Source organism: Balaenoptera ricei, chromosome 2, assembly GCF_028023285.1.
Source record: "Balaenoptera ricei isolate mBalRic1 chromosome 2, mBalRic1.hap2, whole genome shotgun sequence".
Taxonomy (NCBI): Eukaryota; Metazoa; Chordata; class Mammalia; order Artiodactyla; family Balaenopteridae; genus Balaenoptera; species Balaenoptera ricei.
Genome location: NC_082640.1, coordinates 81,394,019 through 81,406,451, shown reverse-complemented (window position 1 = coordinate 81,406,451; position 12,433 = coordinate 81,394,019). Strand labels below are relative to the sequence as shown.

General features: G+C 35.2%; 1 protein-coding gene across 2 annotated transcripts in view; it reads left to right on the top strand.

Annotated features, from left to right (window-relative positions):
- The window catches only part of UNC13C (unc-13 homolog C), a 596,809-nt gene that overhangs the window by 363,680 nt on the left and 220,696 nt on the right, over positions 1-12,433 (top strand). For both annotated transcript variants that reach the window (XM_059915534.1, XM_059915533.1), the window contains one exon: positions 7,819-7,952. In XM_059915534.1, the coding sequence (XP_059771517.1) occupies positions 7,819-7,952 (134 nt within the window). The remainder of the gene's footprint in view (positions 1-7,818; positions 7,953-12,433) is intronic.

Sequence of the window (12,433 nt, the reverse complement as noted above, 5' to 3'; positions counted from 1 at the left end):
ATGGTCTAAGCAAGAGATGAAATAAACTTTGCCAAAGGCAAAAAGAAAATTTTTTCAATAAGTAATGGGAAATATTGGCACCACCTTAAAATGGATGCCCCATTTATCTTAGCTCTTAAGATGTGTAAGGAGACTTAGGTCATCAGTTACAAATACTAATGCTTCCATTTAGCAGTGATTTTCAAACTTTTTAATTAGAGGGAGGGGTCATGAACCTGCTGATCAATAACTTAATTTGCTTCTTTATGCCTTAACAAACAAAATCCAACTCTGTCTTCTGCCATTTAACTGACTAATTTGTGTCAGGCTCAGTTTCCTCATCTGTCAGGCTGTTTCCTCATCTGTAGAATGCAGAAATTGCAGTAAATGTTTCGGTAGCCTTTTCAGTACTACACTGACTGAAGAACAGAAGAGGTATAGCGGTGTGTGTAGGTCTGTGAGTTCTTGGCTGTTAAGAAGTGAGCAAAAAAGATTTGCATTTACTTCTTCACCAATTTAAACTTCTGTATCTCTTCTTCTCTTATCTTGCCTGTGGACAGTCTCCTTGATTTTACTCCAAATGCAAGACCCTGGAATCCAGTTGACTGCCTTTGTCTGAGCTGACAAAGAATTGTAGAATTCTTCAGTGTGGTGACCAAGTTTCTCACATACAGTTAATACATCTTAACAATCTTTCTCCTCGTTTATTTTCTTCCTCTTCTAGGTACAAGCCTCCCTGAAATATTTTCACATCCTGCTTTTTAAATTTCCTATCTACCCCTTCACACCTTGATCAGAGACTCACATCATTTTCCCTAAGTGTAGTCAGTCAAACAAGGATTTAGCTGTCTGGAATTACCAAGATAAGCAATTTTAGTGAAGTCATTCTGGACACTATAGTGTCATTTTGATGGTTTCCTATATTTGGGCAAGTAGAGTGGGAGTCTATGAAGTGTTGGAACTTCACTCTCTGGGTCTCCTATTATGTCCATGTCTGGTTGCCCATCCTGCCCAAAGTTGAATGGAATTAAACCAACACTAATTGGGAGAAGCAGATAAAATGACTGCCACTGTATAAACTGTAAGGATTAACTAGTAACTTTAGTAAGAACTTTTGGGACATTCGATACTGATTATAAAGCAGTATCAATTAAGAAAGCTCTATAAATTAGGAGTTTGGAATTAATATATACACACTGCTATATATAACGTAGATAAACAAGGACCTACGGTATAGCACAGAGAGCTATATTCAATATCTTGTAATAAACTGTAATGGAAAAAAAAGTGAAAAAGCATAGATATCCATATCCATATCTATATCTATTTTTTAATGTTAATCCCAAACTCCTAATTTATGGAGCTTTGTTAATTAATACTCTTTCATCATTCATCAGTATCCAATGTCCCAAAAGTTCTTACTAAAGTTTCCTTTATAGGTTATTACAAGTTATAAAGTTACACGTATATATACATATAACCGAATCACTTTGTTGTACACCTGAAACTAACACAACATTGTAAATTAAATATACTTCAAAAAATGGTTGAAAAAAAAAAGAAAGCTCTAAAACTGGGGGGGGGGGGGAACAACTGGCAATTAACTTAGAACCAAACCCTCCTTGTGCCTGTAACTCTCAAACTGCAGATGAATGCTGAGCAGTTGTGAGAGTCTCAAGAATGCAGGACCTGTGCAGGGATTTCACATAAGCATCCATAAGTTTATTTTCTGAAAGCATTCCTTCTCATTCAAGATATATAACTCAGGATAAAAATCAGCCCATTATTATTAGTGGGAGGTCATGGTTGTCACCTGTGTCTACAAACTATGTAACCAGGGCTTGGAGTTGAGGATATAAAGAGAAAACCAAAGCTATACGTTTTTTAATGTGGTCTACGTGTTCTGTTTTCAGTGAAGAAGAAGCGGTCAGAAATAAGGTAACCCTCAGTTTCTTCATCTCTGAAATCAGGATTTTAATGTTTGGCTTTGATATTTGAAAATCAGTGAAGACCACCCAAATGAGAACAGACAGAGGCTATTTATTCAGATCTTGCTCAAACAGGGAAGGCGGCCAACATCACTTTTATTTGGCCGAGACTCAACAGCAGACAGGGAAGTGGAAAAGCTTTGTAGTGAAAACAGCAGGGAAGGTTTCAGGTCTAATATGATCAGAGCTCGTTGGCCTGGGGAAACGAGGGGTCACCTAGCTAGAAGAAGGCATCTTGTGTGCATGATTTGGGGGACATATTTGGCTTTCAATGCTTGGTCCTGAGTTAGAAGTCAGGGTAAAATATAAGGAAACTGGCAGCCATTGACCAAGTTCTGATCAATCTGGGCTGACTGTTGCAGAGATTTTGGGTTGGTTTCCCAAACTGGTTGTTCTGGAGATTGTGGGTCAGATTTCTGTCATATGTGGTCTGGCCATTGTTCATTTGTATATTCAGTCTCCAAGGCTGCAAGTTTGTTGTCAGAACTGACCATGGAATGAGTTTAAAAAAAGATGCCTCTGTTGGTGTTTTTGGAGATGGTGGAAGTATTATTAGACGATAAAGGAAAGGCAATAATATTTTGGAGAGAGAAGCAAGAAGCGTGTCTCCACTGATGTAAGAAATGTTCCACCTGCTGAGGGAAGGGTACCTAGAGAAACTGTTTCTAATCCTGCCTAAGGGAAGGCCAGTATAAATGTCCTCCTTTCTCCTGGCTGATAAACTGTCCATGTTGCTCTTCATAAAGACCTCAAATCCCCTGAGCATTTGAAACTTTATGTTCTGCTTCCAAAACCAGTAACAGAGTTCCAATTTTTCTAACCTGTGAACTGCTAGGGCTAAGATGTCCTTATCTCCGAAGTATGAGAAGACATACAGCCAACTCAGAGTCAGAGGAAGTTGCAAACTTATTATAAAAGAGCTATCTAGTTCATATTTTAATATTAGTTTACTTTGCTAGCCTTTTTGTTATAATTTAAAGCTTATTTCTTTTTTAATACTCAGGTTCACCTCTATTTCATTTTCTTTTGTGTCTTTATATTCACGCTGTCCTGATTTTCCAAATTCCTACCATCTATAAGCCTTGTTGCCAAAACTTTCAGCCATCACTTACCTTGAAAGAAGACCATCTTTCTATGTACGCTGCAGCAGTCACCTGCTCACACGCACACAAATTCTGTGAGCTCTTTTCAGAGTTACCACAGCTTCCTTATCTTACCTGAGGTATCATTTTCCTCAGCTCTCCTCGACCTCCACCCTAGAGCCCTTTACTTGATCTCTATTCCTGCCCCGCCGTGGTCTGAATGCCTAAACACACATCCTCCTCCAACAATCTGCTGTCCTTCCTTTCTCCTCCCTCCTTTTTCTAGATCTACTCCTCCCTCGTCCCTCCCATTTCTCTTCTTCCTTCCTCTGGACCATAAAATATATTTGTTCCAGCACTCCAACCATTCTGGTCAAACACATAAATCCTTTTCCTACTTCATTGCCCTCCAGTAGTAAATCTAACACTCTGTTTCCTTGACTTCTGAATCCAGTCCTGGAGGAAACTCACGATGGTCCAGAGTAGCACCCTTGTAAGTGCAGGGACCCACCCTCAACAGCGCTCCCCAGCTCCCTGGCAGGGCCACTCTGGGTCCAACTCAAGGCCCACTTTCATTCCTTGCAGAGGTTGTTTCAAACTTTTACTATTTACTCTTCCTCTTCTCTCAGGATAGAAACTTCTAGCTGTCCTTTCTCACCATCAACAAGACTTATCTGCAAGATTCTTTATTGCCTGACTCAGAGGAAGCCTTGCTCTTCATTTACATTCAAGGCTAATCCTCCCACATTTACTCTGGATCCCATTTTCTCCCATTTCAACAGGGGCCTCACTCCCCCATCTATGCCCCTCTTTCATAAAATGTTATTCTCTTTTAGACTTTCTCCCCAAGGTTTTGCCTCTAGCCCTGTAGTCTTCTCTCTCTCTCTTTGAGTAAACTTGTTTACTCCGTAATTTCAGCTACCACATACATCCTGGAATTCTTCAAGCTATATCAGTAGTCCAGAGTGCTTTCTGAACTCCAGGCTGGTTTACCTAATTACCTTCTGGATAGTTCCATTGACTTCTCCCTCTCTCTCTTCTTTCTCACCATTTACATAATGAGTTCTATTAATTTTACCTAACTACTTCATAAGTATTTTCATAAACCTATCAATTTTATTTATTGACTATTTCATAAGTTTTCATTTATTAAACTTCCTGCTACTGCCAAATCATTTTTTAAAAACACAACTGTAATTAAGTATTCCCGTGTTTAAAATCATACAATAGTCCTCATCAAATTTAGTTTAAATGCAAATCCCTTCATATAACACAAAAGGTCCTTCAGTATTTGACCCCTGCATCTCTCTAGCCTCTTGTTTCCCAAAGTATACTCAGAGGAACACTTTTTCTGTGGAATGTTTTACAAGATGGGATGTGGGGAATAGGAGGGGAGTAGAAGACTCTCAAATTGGCCCTGGGACCAACAGCACCAGAATTACTTGAGACTTTATTATATATGCGAATTCTCAAGCTTCACCCTAGACCTACTGAATCAGGAACTCTGTTGGTAGAGCCTACCGATCTGTGTTTCAGCAAGCCTGCCCAGTGATGCTGAGAAACGCTAAAGTTTGAGAACCACCATGTTAGAGAATCACAATGTACATTAGCATCTTACAACAAGAAGGCTGGAAATAACCTATTTAACTTCGTTTAAGCAAGATTTCCTCAATTTGAGCATGGACCGTGTGTGTGTGTGTGTGTGTGATACTCACTAATATCCAGTAGAACTAATGTTAGAGAAACTTGTCAAAAGCCTGAAGCCTCACATTGCTAGTAATTCCCCAATCAATATCATGTGCTTTTGCATTTAAACATCCCACTGTCTTACTCTACTAAATATCTCCCCCCAACCCCTGTCTGGCCAACTCCTTAGAGGAGGTATTTCAAAATTATATGCTTATTGAACAAATACATGGAATGGAACAGAAATATGTTGTAGCAACCTTAGAAGTGTTGCTAAGTCCTACTACCATGAAGATATAATCTGCTATTTCAACACATTTTTGCATATAATGGTTCTCTCTGTATATTGATCTCTTCTTAATGGAGTATCTTCATATCTTCTTCTTTGATATTGTGAAAGTATAATGTACATCTTATCAGCTTGTCTGTACAAGCTTTTTGTATTGAAATATCCTTTATAAATATGATGACTAGAAGTTTTTTCAGCTGATCCTACACCCTGGTAACTTTCTACTTTTAAAAAATTCTCTCCCCATTATACTTTCACAGTCTTTCTTTCATATCTCTTTCCTCAATTATCTATTAACAAAATAATTTTTAGACACTATAATACCAATGACCATATTAAGATTGGCATACTAAGTCATAGCTTTATAAACCTATTGTATTTTATTATTAATGAGGTTAATATTATATATTATACTTTTATATAATATAAATATATTTTATTAAATTTTTCTTGTGATACATATTAATTCATAGGGGTTTTAGTAAATATTAATACACTTATTACTAGTTTTCAGAATTTCTACTGCCATTATCTTAATTTTTCCAACCACAATTTCAAATGCCCCAGTTGACTTCTTAAGTATTCATAAAGTGTTACTTAGAAAAACTGAGTTCCTAAGCAGTCAAGTGAGTATCCTTATATAATGGTTGTACTACATGTTTCAAACATGCAGTTTATTCAAATGCACTAGTAAAATACATAAAGCATGATTTATGATACTGATATGTGGTACGTAAAAACTTCATGACTCAGCATCAAGTTTGGTTTATTCTGATGCAACATACAGAATTTTATGCAAAAACATTACCAACTGTAATCCTCTGATGTCATAAAAAAGTAATCTGTGACAGCTAAGGGACTTTGGAATGAATGTATATTCAACTACTTTGGTCTCTCCCCTTTCCCAGATCACTCTTTGCAGAATGATGATAAGTGACTCTGGTGTTAGACATGTCATCTGTAGTCATTTATTTTTATTTAATCACATTACTTGAAATGTTAGGCATATAGTTCGGCTATATACACATCATGATGATTAATGATAGTATTCACATATAGTCCACCGTGGTCATCAGAACTAATTTTACTTACAATCTTCACAACTCACCAGGTTCTCTGGCTTTCTAACTACATCATAGAGAAGGAAATCTATTGAGCTTAATGTAATGAATAAATAATTATGTTATTGTGACCATAATAAATTCCTGTTCATAAAAGAAAGATAAATTTCAATAGAAAATGTAACTTAATAATAGGCAAAGTCAGACATTTGTAAGCCTTTTTTTTTACTAAAGATCTTCTGATGTGCCTTGGTGTACCTAAGGAATTAAAAGAGGAAGGCTGCCAGAGTTTCAAGTGGTTCTCAGGGACCAGATATATAAGATTCTTAAGATCCTTTGGAGACTGCTTATAGTTCATTCTGGCAATTTGAAGTAATTTGTCCTAGCCACTAATTTTTTGACTATTTTAGCTCTTCAACTTTTAGTATCTGTTAAATTTTGAGCTTAAAGGTAAATCAACAGCATTTGGAAGCACCCTAGGAAAATTTAAGTCCCTAAAGGTGCATTATAGTCTGTGTATGAGGTCTCTAACAGTAAGTGGATTTAATACAGGTTTATATTTTAACTTAAGTGAGAATAATAATAGTGTGATGACTCATCCAAATCTGGTTACATGTCTTGGGCAGCATTAGACGATAGGCATACAACCATTCAGCAGAGGGTGGATGTTCTTTGGAAAAGACATGGTAGTTGGATAGGGCAAAAGATTGGATCAAGTAAAATCTAATCCTCCTTTTGTATGAGAGCCCATAAATTTCCTGAGCTACACATTGGAGTTTTCAGATATCCTGGATGTATGAGGTTATAAATAATTCAGCAAAAACAGTCAAGGAAACGATATGCTTCCCACTGAGTCATATACTTGAGGGAAAATTGTCTCGTCTTTATATTTTTTGCCTAATTTAAAAAAGTAAATGTGAAAGAAGTGTTATAAGAAGAATGCCCACCAGACAAAGTGACCAGAATAATTTATTTGTGTGTTCAAAGGAATTGTGTTTGTTGAGTATGAAGTTTATATGTTAAACATTCAAAATTGTTATTATACCCTGTTAATCTCACTGTAAATTTAGATCATCGAGGCAACACTCTTTCTAGAGGTGAGAGGGGAGAATTCATTCAGTATGGTAAATCAAGAAGGATTCCAATATGATTTAAATACACATACATGCACAAAAAAGAAAGACAGACTTACGAAGTTTTTGTTAACAAGATACATTTGTGAGTGGAATGAGAGAGTTCCAGACCATTCATGCAACTTGTATATGCTGTCCTATTTAACAGTACTGGCTTTGTAACCAGGCAACCTTGCTTGAGTTCAGCCCACTTTACTACCAGTGTGACTATGGACAAAATATTTAGGCAGGACAAATTTTATACACAACACACACACACACATCATTGTACAAACAGAATTCAACCTTTTGCCTTGGAAGAAGCCACATTAAAGGGATAATTTCTACAATAATAATTTCTAAGGTCATGAACTGCAATAGAGGAAGAGAAACCTCCATTCCAGAACCAAAGTACTTAGGAATTCAAGCCTGGCCATTGTGACTTTACCCTACAGGATGCATTCAATGAAGAGAGGAAACCTGAATTTAATAGCTTTGGCTGGCATGATCTGAGAGTTGTTCCATTACCCCTTTTCTCTGATCCTCCTGTTTGACAATGACATCTAACTAAAGTCATACCATTTAACCTTTTCTTTTGCATGTGCGTGACCTTGTGAGCAGAGTAAGAAACGGGACATTCCTCGGGAAGATCAGGGACCAACCACCAAAAATTTGGATTTTTGGCCCCAACTTATTACACTGATGGTCACGATTATTGATGAGGATAAAACTGCCTACACTCCTGTCCTGAATCAGTAAGTACACTGTTTTGGCAATAAATGGATTTTATTCCACTAAAGTTAAGAAAACAAAATATTTGAAGTATGGCTTATACTCTCATGACAATGACAAACTTTTCCAAAATCAAGCTATAGAAAGCAGTATATTTTTACTTTTATCAGTAAATATTAATTCAGTGATATTATGGATTTTTAGTTTCAGCCCCATACAGAGTGATTATTTGGATATGGAGACAAATATTTCCCACAAATTTATTTTTATTTGATGTAGAAAAATTTCTTCTTTCCACTGGTTTCTTTCATTGTCTTAAAAGAAAAAAAAATGCAATCCCCCAAAACTAAAAAGAATGTTAAAGAGTTAGTATTAAACATATTCCACTGTGACTTTATTAATAGTAAGGCTTTTTCAAAAAAACTTGCTTTCAAAATAGTTGTGTATGCTAGATGTAACAAATTTAATGCAGTATTTAAGAGAACAAGTCCATTTTCTCAAATAACCTAAGCCTATGCCTCCATGCATAGAATTTATAAATTATGAGCAGGTTGGCAAGGCATATGAATTAAAATTCATGGCTGTTCTAGAAGACTCTGAAATCATCAACTTATCAACTTAACACTAGCTATGAGACCTTGGGCAAATTATCTAATTTCCCTGGGTCTCAGTTTCCTCATGTATAAAATAAGGATATATTACCAGATAATTTCCAAGATCCAGTCCACCTTTAATGTTGCACATTTAGGATTTATTTCACACCCACACGTCGAGAGCTATATAACCAAAATAACAGCTGACTCTGCCCGCAGGGCATTTGCAATCTGGTAATGGAGAGAGTATCCTGACATATTGGTCATACCTGAAAACCTGTGGGCAGCAGGAATAGCAGAAATAGACAAACCATGAAGTACATTCAGGCTTAATATGGAGAACTGGTTTTATTATTTCTAATATTTTGTACTGGTCAAGACAGTTAGGGTCAAAAAGCTTGTGTGGAATACAATTGAAATTCCAATTATAGAAGAAATACATGTAAGTATTCCAATTTTTATCCTTTCCTGTTTCTTCACCACCCATTTTCACCTGCCCTGAATTTCTTCTAAATGTGGAGAAAGTATTCCTCTCTTTGATAGGCAATGACAGCATCGTTAGGTTTACCTTTACACTTTCTTCTTCCTTTTCTCCTTATATCCACCTTTTCTGCCTGATGCTAGAGTGTATCATGATGACCATCTGTAGAGATTTTCTCTTATTCTCTTCTGATAGCTCAAGACTAGATCCTCTCTTTTAATATATGGCATGTCCTCAGTTCCTCCTGGACAGCTTTGTGGGTTAGATATGTTTTCTCATTCATTCTTTGGATCTTTCTTGAAGATACAGTAGATTTCCTAAAGGTAGGGACATCAGTAACTTGTTTTAAGACTGTGCTCTTGGGCTGGGGTAGGTCAGTTGATTAATGAGAATGGAATGAAAACAAACATCTGCTGAGAAATGCTAATTAAAAGTTATTTGAAAGGATTTTATTTTTAATCAAATGAATTCTTTACATTTATCAAATATTCAGGATATGACTATTAAAAGATACATTATAAAATCATGGAATCAAAGTTCCCCAGAATCATCCTTAATCATATACCATGAAAGATATACAAAGATTTTAGTTACTTTTTTGTGACTGTGTTAAAGGAAGTGGAGGGAATGCATTTACTTATGGCAAAAATAAATGTTAAATTATGAGCTAAATTAAGTCTACTAAGTATAAAAATGAGCAAGGACACCAGGAAAGAAGAGATATGTCTTTGTCTTGCTTTTTATTTTTGTTTATAGTGTCAGAGTTTGGAGTCACTTTTGTTCCAATGAAAACCTAGTTCTAATAAAGCTGAATGCTTTCCCTCTGTTGGGAATCTATGCTTTATGATTGTATTTGCTCAGATTTTGAAGATGTTCTAAAGATTTTTTGCTTACTAAGGATCATTGCATTTTGTTTCTCATTTAATTAAATCTCTATTTTAAGTGAACTCACCTAGATAGCAAGGTGTGCTCTTAGTGGCCAATGTTGCATTTGTGTAATTTGATGAGATTTCCATTCATGCATGTTTCTTTATTTGTGCAATGTGTCATCACATTTAGGCATCATTAATTATCTCACTGGGTATTTAGACTATTAGGATCAAATAGGCTGATGGTTGCAAATGCAGATTCTGAGCTCCATCCCAAATCTACGGAGTTAAAATCTGAATTTGGCACAGAAGTCTGCATTATTAATAAAGTATCCCTTGTGTGGTTTTTATACACCAGAGTATGAAGGCACAGGTCAGTTTGTGAAGGACATGTCCAGATAAAACAAATTTTGGTTTTATTTTGAAGGTAATGGCAAGAGAACGGATGATTTAAAAATATAGGTCTTATTTTTATATCTTTCTTATTTTTTATATCTAAGATTATTGATATAAATAATTGAATGAAGTATTCATGGTTATTTTGACTAAACAAATATTGCAAGCATTTGCTTATTCAAGTTTGATAACAATTTATAATAAATGCAGAAAGTAAACATGAGGGGAAGGATTTGTTTTATTTTGTACACTAGTATGTATCCAGGCATATATATTGGTTGAATTAATGAATACATTAAAGTAAATCCATATGTGTAATTGGTATCTGTTCTCTCTGTTCCTACTCCATTGATTAACTGATGTACTAGAGTATTTCTTTGAGTGATATGTCTTCACATTTTAAAGATTAATTTTATGAAGTGGCTTTCCAGGTGTTTCTATTTCATTGAAACTGAAAACTGTTAAGCACAGTATTTTCAGATCTTTCAATGTGGATCTCTCTCTCTCTCCCTTTTAAATAGATGTATTGAGGTATAACTGAATACAGTTAAAAATTTAATTAGTTTTGACATATGCATCTAACCATGAAACCATCACCACAATCAAGATAATAAAGATATCCATAACCCCCATAAGTTTCTGTGTGCCTTATGTAACCCACCCCAGGCAACCAATGGTCTGCTTTCTAATACTACAAATTAGTTAGAAATTTTTATCCTTTTGTATAAAGGAATAGTATATTATGTACATTTCTTTGTCTAATTTCTTTCACTAATTACAACTATTTTGAGATTCATCCAGGTGGTTGTGGGTATCAATACTTCATCTCCTTTTATTTCTAAGTAATATTCTACTATATAGATACACCACAAAATGTTTATCCATTCATCTGTTAGGATTAGGGTTAAGGTTAGGGGGTAAATTTGGATTTTTTTTCAAGATTAGGTTTCTGTGAATATTTGTTTGCAAGATTTTGTGTAGACATATTCTTTTATTTTCCTTGGGTCATGTAATATGTACATGTTTAATATTTCTTAAAACTGCCAAACCACTTTCCAAAGTATTTGTACATTTCCAACACTTAGTACAATTAGACTTTTTACTTTTAGCCATTCAAATAAGTGTAGTGATAGCTCCTTGCGGTTTTAATTTGCACTTTCCTAAATACTGATATTGACCATCTTTTCATCTGCTTATTTGCAATACATATATCTTCTTTGGTGAAATGTCTGTTCAAATCTTTTTGCCATTTCCAAATTGGGATGTTTATCTTCTTATTAATGAGTTGTAATGGCTCTTTAATTATACTAAATAAAGGTCTACTGTTACGTAAATGTTGCAATATTTTCTCCTAGTTTGTGACTTTCTTTTCCATTTATTACTAGTTTCTTTTGGAGAGCTGTTTTTAAGAAAATAATTGATAGAGTAGTCCAATTTGTTGATTATTTTCTTTTATCATTTGGGCTTTCTGTGTCCTATTTAAGAAATCGTTGCAACACCCACAGTCAAGTTGCAATACTGTAGTTTTCTTCTAGATATCTTACATTGAGATCTATAGTTCATCTCCAGTTATTTTTTGTATACGGTATGATATAGAGTTTAAGATTATTTGGGATTTTTTTCATATGTTTAATCTTTTCAGCTCTATTTGTTAGAAAAATTATCCTATCCCCATCTAATTGCTTTGGTAACTTTGTCAAAAATCAATTAATTATATGTGTGAGTCCAATTCCGTACTCTCTGTTCTATTGATCCGTATATCTATGGGTCTAGTAGTGATTAACTTCAGCTTTTGTCTGGAAAACTCTTTGTCTCTCCTTCAATTCTGAAGGACAACTTTGCCAAGTAGAATATTATTGGTTGGCGGGTTTTCTCTTTCAGCATTCTGAAAAATCATTCCACTCCCTCCTGGCTTGCAAAGTTTCTGCTGAAAAATTCACTGATAGTCTTATGGGGATCCCCTTCAATGTAACAAACTTCTTTTATCTTGCTGCTTTTAGGATTCTCTCTTTGTCTTTTATATTTTCTCTTTGCTGAAATCCTCACTTTGTTCATGCATTGTTCTCTGACCTCAGTGAGCATCTTTATGACCATTATTTTGAACTCTCTATTGGGTAAATCACTTATCTCTATTTTATTAAGGTCAGTTACAGGTGATTTATCTT